Raw genomic sequence first — 17,206 nt, forward strand, 5'->3', positions numbered from 1 at the left:
CATGCCATCAAAAAAACATGATGCCCATATTCGTTTTCTACATTAATTATTCAGCAGAATTTTTAAACCCATTTTTAACTCTGCAGTTTCAGATCCCACTTTATTTTCCAGCGTATTATTATTATTATTATCGATGATTATGTGTGTTTGCTTGTTTTTTTGTTTGGATCAGTGGAGAATCACAGTGCCTGAGGGCGAGCGGGTCCGACTGACGTTTACCACCTTTGACCTCGTCCCGGATTTCTGTGGAGACTTTGTTCAGATTTATGACGGCCACAAGGCCGGATCAGCTTTGGTTGGTAAGTCAGTGAGCAAATAGAGAGTCACTGATCTGATATTAATATCTGTATCGGTTCCGAATTGAAAACAATTCTAGATCAGTGACAATGAGCCCGAGCCATAAGGGCAGATCTATTCAGTCTACTTCTATGCTTCATGGTCTGAGTGACAGCATGTGTTATTATTTATTTTACATTGTATTTAGAATTCCTAATTGTACTTTCTGAACCATTTGAAAGGTTTGTTGCAGTTTATTTTACATGTTTGACCAACGTAGTCGACCTGTTGTTTGTCAGTTTCTTTATTATTTATTTTACTTTGGATGTTGCACAAAACTGCACAACCTGAACAAATGAAGGTTGTTTTTACATGTTTGACCAAGCTTGTGAAGCTATTGCTGTATTTTAATGTGTTGCTCTGGTGCAGTTATCAAATTCAGAACATTTATGTCTCTGTTTAAAAAATAAATGTTTTAAGTCCGTTTTTCTGTATCCGATGGTTATCAGCTGATACTTAAAATTCAATTAAAATTCAAAAATACTTTATTGATGACAAAGGGAAAATAAATTAAAACTTAGATATTGTTATTGGTATCGAAAGTGAAAAAAGTGGATCGGTGCATCCCTGGGATGAAACAGGAAGAGCAACTATAAGCAACAATACACCAATGTTACTCATTCAAAACAGTTTTTAAAGTTTTGAATGAATTGGGTCCACTTTAAACCCAATGAAATTACATATTTCTGTGAAACTAACACAAAGTTTTACCCTCAGGTAAATTCTGCGGTGGGACGGTGCCGAACCCAGTGGAGTCCAGTAGCAACACAATGGTTGTCCGCTTTAAATCTGACAACAGCTTGACCTCTAAAGGATTCCAGGCAACGTACACAAAGTCCAGTCTTCCACCAGTTATCACTCCCACCACAACCAAGGCTCCGTCCACCCCCACCACAAAAACTCCTCCACCTCCCACAACGTCTGGTGAGTTTTCTCTCCAACTCTGGGTCACTCTTTTCATTCCCGTTCCTCCTGTTTTTGATAAAAACGTCGTCTCATTGGAGTCGACTCAAAGCTGAATATAGTAGATATAAACTCACTACAGGAAAGTTGTATTTATATTTAATGTCTTTATGCTGTGAGTGTGTGAAACTAAAGTCAAATATCTTGTTTGTGGGAACAAACTTGGCCAGTAAAAGCCGATTCCTCCGATAATATTTAACCACTCAAACCATCAAGATGTTAGTTTTAGGTGAGGTTAAAATATTTTGATATACTGCTCATTTTTTTGTTATTTAATCCATGCTCTGCAATGCGTTAGCATCACTGGCAGTGACACAGTCCCACAGGATAATGCTGCTACCATCAAGTTTCGGTTTGAGTTTCTGGTTTGAGTCAGGCTTGAACTTTTGCTAGTTTCTGGTTCGCTTCTCCAGCAGGTTCAGTTCAGCTGAGAGGAATCCTGAAAATCTCCATCGGTAGTCGGAGTCGCGGGTTTCTGGTAATTTTCTGGTCTGGAGTCTCTAAAGTTTGGCAACTAACTAATGAGCAGGAAAAGGAGCTTTTTACATCTCTGCAGGTCTCGTATGAAGTAGAAACTTTAGTTTCCATCTTTTTGGTGAAGGAAATTTGAAGGCTTATTACGTTTTAAATGACAGAAGAAGCAGGGAAAACCTGCACAGAGCTGGGGCGGCTGGGCTCTGCATAACTCTGAGTTGCATTGACAGGGTTTCTCTTTGCGGATGTCACTGTCAGTCTAACTTTTATATTTCTATTTTCTCTTTTTGGCATTCTCTCTTCTGATGAGTTTCTGATGTGCCGCTTCTCAGTGGTGCGTTTTTTTTGTTGTTGTTGCTAGAAATAGTCTTTTTCTTAACAGATGCTGCGGCACGCTTCATAAAAGATGATGAGGTTTCGAAGTTAAACCGACTGAGACTATCTTAGAGTAACAGCTGAGAATCGTGCATCGCTTTTTATGCTTGACGCAGGAATAATTACAGAAGGCAGAATATGAATCCGGTGATATAAAAGCTTTAATAGCTCGAGATAGTTTGACGTTTGGTTTCTTAATGTGAATTTCACATGCACTTTATAGTCAAATAACTGTTTCTATTCCCATGGAAAGTACTCCTATGTTAGTGCTCATGTTTTGTTTGTGCTTTTATTCAGCGGTATCATTTTGTAGGCACCTTGTTTTTCTTTTTCTACAACTTTTTCAGCTTTTCCAGTAGAAAGTAGTCCTGCTTCAATGTTTGGAGGTGCTTCTTTTGGGGAAGAAAAAAGGAAGTACTTTTCTGAATGACCGTTTTTCTGTATCTGTGAGTTTAATAAACATAAAGTAAAAAAAAGTTAAACTCAATTCATTTTACTATCCTATTTGCTAAATTTCATAAAAATGCAAGCATGTGAGAAATCGCACAGACCCTCTCAGCTATGAGTAAAACAATGTGTACACATTACAAACATAGCTCAAAATAGAAACACTGCCAAACGTAAAAAATATATATTTTCAACAGCAAAATACAAAAAAAACATAAAAAAGTTGATAGCAGCAATAGAGACACAGCTATACAGAAAAAACACTTCGCCAAGAGTAGTTATTATAGGAAAGAAAACAAAGAGCATGTATGTATAACAGCAAAAACAACTCCATCAAAGATTTTCTTCCACAAAAGAAACACTGCTAAACATAGAGGAACTGAAAAAAAAAAAACTTTCTATGAAAAAAGACAAAAAAATTACCAAAAATTGATAATATCAATAGTTCAGGGATTTTATCTAGAATGGAGACACAGCTAGAAACACTGCACCAAGAGCACTTACTATAGGAAAGAAAGCAATGTGTTTACATGGATAATGGCACAAATAGCTCAAAGATGTTCTTCCTTTAAAGAAACACTGCTAAACATAGAGGAACCGAAAAGGGAATAATTTCTATGGGAAAAGACAGAAAAAGTTGCCAAAATCTGCTCAAAGCAATAGTTTCTGAGAACAGAGACACAGTTAAGCGGAAAAAAACAAAGTGCGTGTATAAATAATGGTAAATATAACTCAATCAATGGTTTCTTCCATCAAAGAAACGCTGCCAAACACAGAGGCATTGAAGAAGAAATACCTCACATGGGAATCTAAAGCAGTACTTCTATGGGTGCATTTTCCCAGATAGAGACAGTTAAACAGGAAAAACACTGAACCAGGAGAACTTTTTCTGAGAAACAGAAGAACAAGCTACCAGTGCAGGTAAAGGCAACCATGTGACTTCACACAAATAGACACCGAGCCAAGAGGACTCACCATGGGAAAAGAAACAAGTGTATTTATGGTTAAAGGAAGCAATTGCTTCATCAATGACTTAATTCAGAAAAATAGTACAGCTGATCAAAGAAGCATTAAAGCTAGATTCTTATTTATGGGGAAAAGAAACAAAATCTAATTCTGACCATACCAAGGTGGTAATGGCTTCTACTGCTACTATTATCATCATAATTAATTTGATTAATCCTAATGCGCTGTGTTTCCCAGCTAGATAATGTGTTGCTGCACCATACGTGACTGCGTTGCTTCATGAGAGCCTTTTCCAAGTAAAACCCAGCTTGAATCCTGTCATAGCGACCACATAATGATGGAGGAACGGAGATCTCTCCTGAGCTCTATCTGCTCGTTTCCGCATCTTACTGTTGGCAGACACATCGGTTTTCTCCAGGGGCCAATTAAAGTACAGTACAGTGAATCACTTCATGCTGCAGCTGTATCGAAGCAAGCCAGTCCTCCTCAACTGTGAAACAAAGAAAAAAAAGATCCTAATTAATATAAATCAAAGTGAAAAAAGCAACATTGTACTTAATTAGGTTCATGTGTTGTGTGTGTGTGCACTGCAGGCAGTGGAGGGCCAGTTATCATTGAAGGACGGAAAGGAGTTATCCAGTCTGCAGGTTTCCCAAATTCATACCCGGCTCATTCCAATAACACCTGGAAGATATCGGTGTCCAGAGGGTTCCTGGTTAAACTGCGGATCACAGACTTGGCGATCACTGGGGAGACCGGACAGTGCAAAGACGACAAGCTGATCATCTCAGACGACTACAGCCCCCTGGGTGAGTGTTAGGATCGTTGGGTTGTTTGGTCTTTTCATTATTCTGTGCTCCTTCGTCTCTTTCTTTGATTGGATCAGACTGGTTTCTGTTTTAGTTCAGTCCTACTGAGTGTTTCTAGTTATGCTTATTCCTTGTTATTCTAGTTTAATTATGTTTCTTAGGTCTAGTTATTCTATAGTGTTAGGTTAATTTCCTAGTCTCTTGCGTACTTTCCCTCGCCCTCTGTGCCATTTTCTCTTCCTTACACCTCTAAATACATTTGCTATTCAGACCAGGTCTTTTGTTCAGCTTTCAGCCTCACGGTGTTTTAACCCTTCTCCTGCTCACATCCTCGCTGGTTCCTCCTGTTTCCTCCTGTTAAATCTCATCAACTCCCGTTATTTTCCTGCTGTGATTTTTCCCCCTGGATTCCTGTTTTTGTTTTGCTCTGGCTCCCTGTGTTCCCTGTGCTGTTTTGTAAGTTTTGTTCTTCATTTTTTCATTCGACCTGATCCATGCTCCCAGCTCTTGACTGTATTTTAGTCCATCCACAAACTCACTGATTATGACAGCGAGACATTAATCTGCTCTTACAAGCCATTTATAATTGATTATACCCATAGAGTGCACTGCAAAAACACAAAAACTTATCAGGTATTTTTTGGTCTTGGGTGTGCTGTGGTGGCGCAGGGGTTAAGCACAACCCACATATGGAGACCTTAGTCCTCGACGCAGCTGTTGTGGGTTCGATTCCTGGCCTTGGCGACCTTTGCTGCATGTCTTCCCCCTTCTCTCATTACCCACTTTCCTGTCAATTAGCTATCAAATAAAGGCCACTTGAGCCCAAAAAAAAGTATTTTTGGTCTAGTTTCTAGTAAATATGTTTCTACACTTGAAATAAGTGAAAATACACATATGACGTACGTACATCAAATAAAGATATAAACACTTTTTTTTCACTGTCTGACGTTAAATCATATCCAACTTTTCTTGTTTTACTTTAGTTAGAATTGCCCAAATTATTTTTATTTGCTGATTTCCAGAAAACTTAGCAAATACATTTCGTAGAGATTTCTTTGTAGCTTTCATTGAATTCAAAATACTACTCACCTTTGATCAGTATCAAAATAACTGTCTTTTAAACTGTATGACATTGTATACAGTTGAAGTAAATATGTTGTTTGAACTGAAAAGTGGAAACATGTCAGTGAAACGAGACATTTTTCCCACATTATAACTTGTAAAAGAGGATTAGAAGTTATAATATGGGGGAAATGTTCCGCTTGCAGATTTCCACTTATCTGAAGTTTACTAAGATATTTGCACTAGAAACTAAAAATGCTTGGTAGGATCTTGTGTTTTTGCAGCACAAGACAAGAAAATCCAGTGGAACAAGACATTTTACCCTATTTAATTTGCAAAAAGGTCACATTGCTTCAAACCTACTACATATTCATCAAATACGCTCCTATATTTTGCTGAAAAAGTTTTCAGTTGTACTTAAAGTGTACTGAGATATTTGCATTAAAAACTAGACAAAAAATACTTGGTAACATTTTGTGTTTTTGCAGTGTGAACTTCTAAAGGACATTTTGCACCTATATATTAGTTTGCTGGCAGACGTTAGACTCCTGTCACATGAAAGACGCTGATGTGCATCTGTTAATATACACCCTAAGTGTGTGTTTGGCACATCTTCTTCCAACCTTTCTGTTACCGCTAAATTGCTAAATTGCTGCTTTTCCTGCTGTAAAACTGTTGATTAAGATCTTCCTTGCAAAGAGCCGCACCGTAATAAATTACCTCTCATTATTCACTTCACTGGTTGCAGTGAGGCTGATACAGCTTTATCTCTTGCTGAGTATTGGAGCACCGAGGCCCAGGCACACTCTCACTGTGCATTTCTCAGAGTTGGGCGATGAGAGGGCTTTTTTAGCTGAGGGAGCACGTGCTTATGTGCCAAAGCGAAAATAAGACAAAACAACATCTGTTTCTGGATAACTCCAAATGAAAGAAATAAAAACAACACAACATGTTGTTTCGGGCTGCACAGTGGCGCAGTTGGTAGAGCTGTTGCCTTGCAGCAAGAAGGTTCGATTCCCAGCCCCGTTCTTTCTGCATGGAGTTTGCATGTTCTCCCTGTGCATGCGTGAGTTTTCTCTGGGTTCTCCGGTTTCCTCCCACAGTCCAAAAACATGACTTTCAGGTTAATTGGCCTCTCCAAATTGCCCCTAGGTGTGAGTGTGTGTGTGCATGGTTGTGTGTCTCTGTGTTGCCCTGCGACAGACTGGCGACCTGTCCAGGGTGACCCGCCTCTCGCCCGGCACGTTAGCTGGAGAGGAACCAGCAACCCTCCTGACCCCACTAAGGGACAAAGGTGCAAGAAAATGGATGGATGGATGGATGGATGGATGGATGGATGGATGGATGGATGGATGGATGGATGGATGGATGGATGGATGGATGGATGGATGGATGGATATTTACGACAACCTCATCTGACCAATGAGCTTCACAATGATTACATTATAGATAGATATATAATAAAATAAGAAAAAAATACATAATAAAATTGTCAGGATAGTTGCAGCAATTTCCCAAACACTCGATTCAATTAAGTACTAATTTTGTCCCTTTATTTAGCTGATGTTGAAGGCCACAAACCTTACAAAAAGTTCCACTTTTGTCTCATCAGTCCACAGAATATCGTCTCAGAAATGTTGAGGATCACCAAGATGTTTTTGGGATGTTTTTGTTTTTCTGTATCTGCATTAGTTCTGACCTTGTAACTCTCCCATCAATGCCAGACACATTACCAGACTTTCTTATTGTTGCATCATGAACTCTGACCTTAACTGAGGCATGTGAGGCCTGCAGAGCGTTGTTTTATGATCTCCTGGATTATTAGCCGATGGGGTCTTACTGGCCATTCTTCAGAGTCCCAAAGTCATAGAAATTGCTTTGTAACCCTTTCCAGAAAAATGAATGTTCAATTTAATTAATTAATATAGTATCAGTTCACAGCAAATGTGTCATTTCAATCACACATAGATTCCAGTTGATCCTACTTATGAAACTATAACAAGTTTGTTATTCAAAGTAGTTTAAAAAGTTTATATCTAAGGATGTCAGTAGCAGCATTTCCATTACAAATGTTCACAAAAAGGTGTTTCCATTGCAGTTTTGTGAAATAAACCAATTTCAACATGACCATAAAAACCACCTCATCCTTGCACCTCAACAAGAGCTTTTTCAAAACTGGTGTTTCAATTAAGAAAATTCATTGTTGAAATGTCAAAATGCATAATTATATGGTCCATGGGAATGAAGCTGCTGCCGTTTTCTTTCTTATTCTTTAACCTCTTTAGGTTTATGCATAATATGTTTTTTGATATATCTTGTCTACTTCATGTTGTCAGACAGGTTATATTTAAATTATTTCTTAATTCCACATATATAATATAGAATTATTCTATTGTTTCATTGTTCAAAGTAAAAAAAATGTTATAGGTTAGGATTTCAGTCATCACAAAATAGAGTGCATACTCCATCAACAGCATGCACATGTAGCACAACACGTGCAATAAGGAGCCTTATCTTAATCAGTGGAGATTCTGCACTCAGATCATCTGATATCTACACACTGGTCACTTATCCTGCTTACAGTTCCACATCTTATCTGCTCAAAGGACCTTCGATCCACCACATGAACCTGTTTAATCCCTGCTCCTCTGCTTCGCTCTCAGGTACACACTGCGGCTACATCCTGCCCCCACTGGTGGTCAGCGCCAGTAACACAATCTCTGTCAGCTTCCGGTCGGACAGTCGCCTCACGGATCGAGGATTCTCTGCAGAGTTTGAGGCGGTGTATCCTGAAGATATCGCAGGTAGCCTGGCAGAAACACCTTCACAGCTCAGAGAGGAAGTTGTTGAAACACCTCAACGTCTCGTTAACCAGTCATAAACACATCACCGTGCCAGATACTCGGCTGCTGCTGCAGCTGCCTGAGCTCTGTGGAAACATGGGCCAAAGTACAGTGAAGGAATCAAGAGCCAGATGAAACCTTTTAGTCTTTTATCACAATGATTATCGTCGTAAAAAGATATGAAATCCCACTTATTGCACAGAGGTAGAACTGCATGTTGCTCTGGAACATCTCATCCACACAAACACAGGAGAACGAGCACCGTCCACGTTCCACTGCCACTGAGCAGTAATGCCTGTTTTCTGACTGATTCTGCCTGGAAGCCTAAATAAACAAACAATATGAATTATAAGGTCCACTAAGTGGAGGTTTATCGTACTTTTTTATCATTTATAAAAAGGGTTAGGGTTTAGGGTCAGATGATTAGAATCTGTGATTTATTGTTGTCTTCATAAATTTGAATTAATATTAAAAAACAAAACTGACATTATTGGAAATGTTATTTTTACTTTTTTCTCCAGAAATATCAATAAATTTGAAAATATGATTAAAGTTACTGTGCACAATTTAGTGATATAAATCACACTTCTATAAGTCTCATCCTGAAGAAGTCAGACTCAAATGAAAATACTGCTTTTCAAGAACAGTATTTGTGTTTGTGGCCCTATGAATACTAAACATCCTAAAAAGATTGAATATTTTTTATCATCATTTTTATTGTTGTCACAATAATAGAAGATATCCTGACAAAATTAGTCCATTCCGCCTCCGGCCGTAGCACTAAGTTTATAAACTAGTGTTGGCTCCATCTGAAAAACAGCAGTTAAATTGGTTTACTGCAGGATTTTTCAGTTCCCAGATTGTATTTGCTTAGTTATGCTGTTTAAGATTCCCTGTTTCCCAACAGTGCATCTGATTTCGATCAGATGCACTGTTGTAGCAATTGTAGCAATCTTTATCTTGAGAAAAACAGTTTTGTTATCTTGAGATAAGATAAATACCTTATCCTCAACTACAGTGATAAAAACTTTTTTCTGTGCATGGCGGCTTCTGTAGCATTGCAACTGTTTTTGCAGAGTCAGACATTTTTAATTTGTACGATTTGATGAACCAAAGTGCAAAATTCTTGTTCTCAGTCAGTTCTACAAGTCTTCCTGCAGTAGACTTGTAGAGAAGTGTATGTACTCAATGTCTTGCTTTAACACTTCCTCTTTCCTCCATGTATCATACCATCCATCTCTGCTTTTTAGACATCCAGGGATGTGGCTTTTCCTCTGAAGAGGAAACTGGTGTTATCAAATCCCAGAACTGGCCGATGAACTACAAGGCCAACATGGAGTGCATGTGGAACATTGCTGTGCCTCTAGGGAAGAAAATCACTTTGACATTCACTCATTTTGACCTGGAAGCCAAAGACTTTATCACATCTCAGTGCTACGACAATGTGAGGCTGGTTGACATCAATGGCTTGACTGGCGCACCAAATACAGAACGTGGTAAGTTAGGGTCATTTACCCCCCTACCGTAATCACTAATAATTCAATTATGCAGCCTGTAGACTAATTATTTTTGGTTTCGTTTAGGACCTTTATGTGGAACAAACCTGCCCAACCGCATCCAAACCAAAGGCAACAGGCTGCTGATCCGTTTTCACGCAGACATGTTTACTGAGGCTAAAGGTTTCAGAGCCTACTGGACTACAGATCCCAGTGTCCCTGCTCCCACTGAGCCACCTGCTGAAATAAACCCCTGGGACGACATCCCCATAGGTAGCCTATCTGTGTCAGCATAAAGCCATTAACTATCTTAAAGAGGAAAACTCAAAGCTACACTGATCAGAACTGTAACTTTGGGGGAAAGTAACCTATAAATGGAAGAAAAATAACTTGTTAGTCTGGAAAAGTAACCAGAATGTCGTGAAGCATAACCTTTATGTTTCTTTATCAGTAGTTTATAAGTTATATAAATGTAACATATAATTCAGCTCCAGTTAGGAAAGCATGCTGCAGACTGTAAGAATGAAAAGGCAATATTAGCGAAATACATTCCTCCTACTGATGTGTTTGCTTAGTATCGGTGTCTCTCATGTCCGGTTACAAGTTTCCATGCTCAACATGAGGTCCAGTTCAGTACAACAGAACTGAGTTTGGGCGAACGCCGAGTCTCTGGCCTCCCAGATGAACGGTCAAACACGGTTATTTTGGATGCTGAGAGCAGCGTGAGGTGACCTGCTGCTTCACTTCCCTTCCTTCGCTGGTTGTCGCCTTATTTCCATTCTTCATCCAGGGATGAGCCCCAGGTGGCTGCAGCCACTGACAAAGCAATTTCTTAAACAGAATTTGATAGATGGACAGCGCTGTTTTTATAGGATTTCATTTTCATGCCAAGCTCAGACAGAGTTTCCTTATTAGCAAGGTTACAGAAGGGAGCAGAAGAAATTATTTGCTGTCTGGGCGAAGAAAATGAATGCACAATTTTAATTTGCATTTTGACAGAAATTATCTTTCCCCAGCAAGTTGTAGTGGAGGCGTGTTTTTTGAAGCGGCAATGTCAGCCGTGTGTGACTGCAAAAATAATTTTGGAAAACATGTATCAGTGCAAAACAGGGGTTTATCTGTCAGCAGCAGATTTCTGCTCTTTATTCTGCCCGTACTCAAACACAAACATCTCTTGTAGACTGGCCCGAAACGTGCGGGAAGCCGGCCGTTCCTCCTTCTGTCGCGTCGCGCATTGTGAATGGAGAGGAAGCTGTAGCGCACTCCTGGCCCTGGCAGGTGTCCATGCAGGTGGGAATGTTCACAAAAAATGCACCAGAGTTTACAGGAGCGGCTGCGGTTTCTGGACTGAGGCAGTTTTCATCTCTCTGCTTGGTTTTTGGTGCGTTTCTTTCAGGTCTGGCCTTCCAGTCAGCCTGAGCCCAAGTTTTTTCACACCTGTGGTGGGACTCTGATTCATAAAAACTGGGTGCTAACAGCGGCCCACTGCTTCATAAGGTAAGTACAAGAAAAAATAGTCTCCTAAATGTAAAGTGAACTTGTCTTATTATACAGTCAAAGCCATTTTATCACCCTGACAAAACCTTCTTCATGAAATAATTGCATAAATTTTCCACATCCATCGAAGACTGTACCAGAAAGTCCAACCCGACTCAGTCGCTTCATTAATATGTCACAATCAACACTGTCACAAACTGTGCCAACGCTGTGGTTGTTCCCCAGGTCATACACTGCAAAAACACAAACCAACCAAGCATTTGTGGTCTAGTTTTTAGTACACTTGAAATAAGACAACTAACTTAGAAGTAACTTTTCAGACTTCATAAGATATAGGATCTTGTTTTAAGTCAATAAATCCTTAACATTGATGGAAAATGACTTGGAAGATTTTTTTTCTTATAACAAAACATTTTTCCCATGTCATCAGTGAAATAATGTGCTAGTTGAACAAATACTTTTTCATCAATATTTATGAATTATTGACTAAAAACAAAGTTACTCATGAGCTGTTATTGTCTTATTTAAAGTGCATTAAGATATTTCCACAAGAATCTAGACCAAAAATACTTGGTAAGATATTTGCAGTGTATTTATGCCACTGAACACTTTGACTAGAGCTCCTGTGGTGAGCACAGAAACCACTCTGACTGGTCGTTGTTAAGAATCTCAGCTTTTTCAATAACCTGTAAAAAAGTTCAAGAGGTGTGAAAACTTTGTAAGGCTCTGCAGCTTAATAAAATAAAGTCTAACCCTCAATTAATTCATCCCCCAGATATGCAGATGAGCTGCAGCGCTGGCGTATGTGCCTCGGCAAACACAACCTGACCACCGCAGAGCCAAGTGAGCGCTGCATCAGCATCTCTGGCATCTATCGCCACGAGGGCTTCCAGTATCCCACAGTTCCCACTGTGGAGTTTGACATTGCGCTGGTGAGGCTGGTTGAGGACGCCGCTCCCACTGACCAGATTTCCTTCGCTTGCCTTCCCTCTGAGGAGGAAATCCTTCCTGAAGGAAAGAAGTGCTACGCCACAGGCTGGGGGGACGAGACAGGTGCTGTTTCTTCTTCATGTTCAGCAAAGCTAGTCCGTCACTTTTTCATTTTCAAACCAGTGTACATTGTTAAACTGCCGCTTGACCCTCTGGGTTGCCAGATTAAAAAAAAACAGCCCAAATCTCAACCTCTAACCTAAATTCACATTGTTTTGGTTGGCTGACCAGAACCAGATGCCATGAGACTTTTACTTTATTTTTTATCACTGGGATTTCTATCACACAATGCTACTACAACACTTAATTATAAAAATGACAATTAATGATTGTTGATGTAACATTTGACAGATTCTACACGGCAAAAAACACAAAATCTTTAGTATTTTTGGTCTAGTTTCCTGTGCAAATATCTCAGCACATTTGAAATAAAGCAAAAGTAACAAGTAACTTTTCAGAAATAATAGGAACTTGTTTAAGTCAATAGTTACTTATTTTGATTTAAAAAGTCCCAGTTGTAAGAGAAACAATCTGCCAGTGGAACTAATGATTTTTCATCAATATTAAGGAATTATTGACTTAAAACAAATTCATTTTTCTTGCTGATTTTTTTGTTTTCAAGTTAGATTTATCTTATTTTAAATGTGTTTGCAGTAGAAACTACACCAAAAATACTTCATGAGATATTTCAGAATAAAGGAACTCATAAAATGAGCACAAGAATACTGTATTTTTTTTTAAAAGTGTTCAAGTTTTTTGCTTTCCTGTCACACAATAAGAAATATTTTCCCTGTGATCATTTCCTAAAAACCAGCCAAATGTTTTGAAAAGCAGGCCAAACATTAATACCCGACTTTAGCTGTTAATTTCACCCCAACAAGCCCAGTTGGGTGGAAACCAGCCCAATCTGGCAACACTGACCCTCCAGAACAGCCTGTCTCAAAGTTTTCCTGCCACCTGCTGGACAGGAAGGGAAATACTCCTCCTGTTGATCAAAATGCTGAATAAATTACTTTTATGCGTTTAATCAGGTGATTCGGTGAATCCTAAAGCTTCAGAGACGCTCAACCAGGTGGCCCTTCCTGTTGTCCCGTATGACACCTGTAAACGGATGGATTACTGGTGGTTCCAGGTGAAGACCTCCATGATCTGCTGCGGATACACACTGCCTGACGAGCTGCAGTCTGTCTGTCAGGTAAAACAAGCCAAAGAAGCTGAAACATAATGACATTCTGTGAAGAATGTGTTTCATTTTGGGTTTGTAACTTTGGCAGGGAGACTCTGGGGGTCCACTGGTTTGCCAGGACACACCTGCTGGTCCCTGGGAGGTTCATGGTATCACCAGCTTCGGTCCTATTGGGTGCATAATGAACAAAAAGCCCTCCGTGTTCACCCGCTCCTCAGCCTACCTTCCTTGGATCTCAAATGTCATCCGCAGGGAGCTCTACAATGAGCACAGTACGAATCTATTTGCCTGAAATTACCCACTTTGTCTAGAAAATGAGTGCGCCCATTACTCACCTGCTGGTTTTTCTGTGCAGCATCGGGTTGTGGAGGGCCGAAGGATTTGTCCGGCGCAGGCGGCACAGTGTCGTCGATGAGTTACCCCGCCGCCTACAGCAACAACGCCCGCTGCCAGTGGAACATCGAGGCGCCTGCAGGGAAACTGGTGCACCTCCACTTCGCCGGTTTCTCCCTGGAGGAGAGTCAGCTGTGCTTGAACGACAAAGTCAGCCTCACAGACAACGTGGGAAGTCTGGGTATGCGAAAGTCTGCCGCAGCCTGTTATTTTCCTCAAAAACATGTCAGTCAGGTGACAAAGTGTTGCTCCGGCGAAAGATTGACAGTTTTGACGTCCTACTTCTTGCTCGAATGTTTCCTGACTCGCAAAACAAAACCCGTTCATAAAGAACAAAGCAAGAGCAAAATATTTAAATAGGAATGAATCCACAAGATAAACAACAAATACTTATGATTTCTTATGAATATGTCTCAAGTAAATGCATCAGAATTTGTAGAACTGTAAAACTAGAGTTACAAATAAGCAGCGTTTCCCCCAGAAAACTTGCTAAGCCCGGTGGTCGGGGCGCCGAGGCGACCCACCGGCGTTCCACCGTGTTTTTGTATTAAAAGATGTTAAGTAGACAATAAAAGTAAAAATATAACTGGGTGAGGGGGCTGCACAGTGGCACAGTTGGTAGAGCTGTTGCCTTGCAGCAAGAAGGTTCTGGGTTCGATTCCCGGCCTGGGGTCTTTCTGCATGGAGTTTGCATGTTCTCCCTGTGTATGCGTGGGTTTTCTCCGGGTACTCCGGTTTCCTCCCACAGTCCAAAAACATGACTGTCAGGTTAATTGGCCTCTCCAAATTGCCCCTAGGTGTGAGTGTGTGTGTGCATGGTTGTGTGTCCTGTGTGTCTCTGTGTTGCCCTGCGACAGACTGGCGACCTGCCCAGGGTGTACCCCGCCTCTCGCCCGAAACGTTGGCTGGAGATGGGCACCAGCACCCCTCCCGACCCCACTGAGGGAAAAAGGGTGCAAGAAAATGGATGGATGGATGGATAACTGGGTGATTATATGTTATGGGAAAACATTGTCAGTAAACTGCAATATAAACCCACAACTAGTCTTAAAAACAACTAATCAAAAAATACAATTAAAATGAATATCAATTATGTCCACTTCTGTTAAATCCAAATTAAGTCAGCGGCTCCATCAGGCCCTCCAGAGCTTCAGGGGCCCCATAAATGCTAATATTTTAACACAGAACACAGATATATAAATGTAGCATTTGTTTATTGAGATTATCATTGCTGCTAAATCTGACATAATGGTTTCAGCATATATAAATTAAAAGACTTTAAATTATTCAACGTTTATATGTTAGATTTTAAGGAGCTGGAAAGTTTACTTTGTAGAAGTTCAAAGAACAATATTCATAGTCAGATTGGTTTGTTACCACAGCTACAATCTGATGCTGAATTTAATCTTTGAGTTTCAGCTCCGTTTGTTCACAAATACAAATTAGTAAGCTGCAGTTATAATTTATTGCTTTTTAGGTTTGTCAGTTAAACTACTCCCCCTGTCCTAGATTTCACTAAATCTAACACAGAAGCTGTTAGAGGTGCTGATGTTTTTAGCAACAAAAGGGGCCCCTAAGTCATATTCTGCTCCAGGCCTCATGCAGCCTTGGTCCGGCCCTGTATGATGTGGTAATTCGCTGCACTGCACAACAAATGGGAGATTTAATTCAATGCTGCTAATGTGGCTTCAGTAGCTCTTTCATTTCATTTCGTGTCTGTTGAGTTTTTAACAATGAGACACAGAAACTATTTTGGTTGGTCGAGTTTCTGGACGAGTTTTTCAGACGTGGCCGCGCGCATTAACTCTGCCTGACTAAGTGGACAAAGCATTTGATCCGGTTTGGTGCTTAGTGTAACCGGAAAAATAATACTAGTAATTATAATAAAATAATATAAAATCAGCATGATGCGTGACTGCAAGGAGAGCGAAACTCCTCACCGGGTTAAACCTGCACGATGAGTGATTAGCGCTGGGTCGTTAACCACTAACGCACCGGCTAACCGGGAACACAGACCTAAACTTTACAGGGAAGACAGGACCAAACGCTGGGCAGCGTGTTGAGATGTAAACGCCGCATAATGTTTTATTCACAAATATGCATCATTCTCACCGCTCGCTCAAAGCACCTCTGAAAGCGCGACTACAAGTTATTCCTGCGGTTCACGTATATATCTGCATTTGATAAGTACTTTTTAAAATTAAATAATGTCCAAGATTGTGATTGTTTTTCAGGTTTTTTGCAATCAAAATCACTGATTTTGTGGCGCTACTTTAGAAATATTTGCGAGACATTTTTCAATATTTGCGCTTATGCATGACAGTAAAATGCTACATTTTACTTGTCACTTGACATGAAGAAAAGCTGAGGCAGCAGCATAGTAGAGGTATGAAATATCGCCATCTACAGGTGTGAAGTAGCATCACTTAACCCTCATCGTTTCTGCCATTTTTGAGGGAAATGAGGGTCTGTTGATTTTGTGTATCAATGACGAGTTATTCCGAAAAACTGAAGTAATTTGACAGCATTCAGATAAAAACTGCTTTGATTTGATTGATAAAATAATATTGAATCACACAACTGCTATCTGAAGAATTTCTTCTTGTTTCCAACAGGCACCTACTGCAGTCACGTCCCCCCTGCAGATCTGGTGAGTGATGGAAATAGACTTCAGATCAGCTTCTCCACTAACGACAAGGTGGTCGACTCTGGCTTCACTGTGACCTGGAAGGCGGTGGACCCTGCAGAGGGTGAGACGGGGAGTGAACCTGGTGGAACGAGACACAACGCAAGCAGCTGTCGCGTGACGCGTTGTTTCATTCTGCTGCAGCTCCATGTGGAGGACGTTTCAGCAGCAACCAGGGGGAAATCACCTCTCCAAACTGGCCCAGTGACTACAACGCGCAGAGCGCCTGCACATGGCACATCAACGTTCCCTCGGCAGAAAGCATTCACGTGGCCTTCACTGACTTTGAGCTGCAAGCCGTTAACATGTTAGGAAACTGTGTGGACTACATGGAGATCTTCAATGGAGAAACCATGGCATCACTTGGTTTGTTGCCATCACACAGATTCAATCTTTGTTCAGTTAATTCTTCAGTGACCTTGTTTACTTTTTCTGTCATCCAGGTCGGTTCTGCGGCTTCGCCCCGCCGTCCCCCTTCGCCATCCCCAGCAACACGGCGGTCATCCGCTTTCTGAGTAACGGTGCAGATCAGCAGAAAGGTTTTCGAGGTTACTGGACCACTGATGCTAGTGTTGTTCCGACTTTACCTCCTGCTCCTCCGAACCCCTGGGACAACATCACGATCAGTGAGTGGAAGCAGCTAAACTAGCTGTTGCTAACTCTCCTCTGAGGTTCTTAATGCT

General features: G+C 40.5%; 1 protein-coding gene across 3 annotated transcripts in view; it reads left to right on the plus strand.

Moving 5' to 3' along the window:
• Positions 1-17,206, plus strand: part of LOC103471060 (ovochymase-2) — a 40,790-nt gene that overhangs the window by 19,525 nt on the left and 4,059 nt on the right. For all 3 annotated transcript variants that reach the window (XM_081611302.1, XM_081611297.1, XM_081611300.1), the window contains 15 exons: positions 173-299; positions 1,054-1,260; positions 4,155-4,370; positions 8,096-8,236; positions 9,526-9,771; positions 9,859-10,044; positions 10,952-11,061; positions 11,168-11,268; positions 12,044-12,321; positions 13,290-13,453; positions 13,533-13,716; positions 13,800-14,018; positions 16,453-16,587; positions 16,668-16,889; positions 16,967-17,149. In XM_081611302.1, coding sequence (XP_081467428.1) covers positions 173-299; positions 1,054-1,260; positions 4,155-4,370; positions 8,096-8,236; positions 9,526-9,771; positions 9,859-10,044; positions 10,952-11,061; positions 11,168-11,268; positions 12,044-12,321; positions 13,290-13,453; positions 13,533-13,716; positions 13,800-14,018; positions 16,453-16,587; positions 16,668-16,889; positions 16,967-17,149 — 2,719 coding nt within the window. The remainder of the gene's footprint in view (positions 1-172; positions 300-1,053; positions 1,261-4,154; positions 4,371-8,095; positions 8,237-9,525; positions 9,772-9,858; positions 10,045-10,951; positions 11,062-11,167; positions 11,269-12,043; positions 12,322-13,289; positions 13,454-13,532; positions 13,717-13,799; positions 14,019-16,452; positions 16,588-16,667; positions 16,890-16,966; positions 17,150-17,206) is intronic.

Source organism: Poecilia reticulata, chromosome 1, assembly GCF_904066995.2.
Source record: "Poecilia reticulata chromosome 1, P_reticulata-male-v2, whole genome shotgun sequence".
NCBI classification, from domain to species: Eukaryota; Metazoa; Chordata; class Actinopteri; order Cyprinodontiformes; family Poeciliidae; genus Poecilia; species Poecilia reticulata.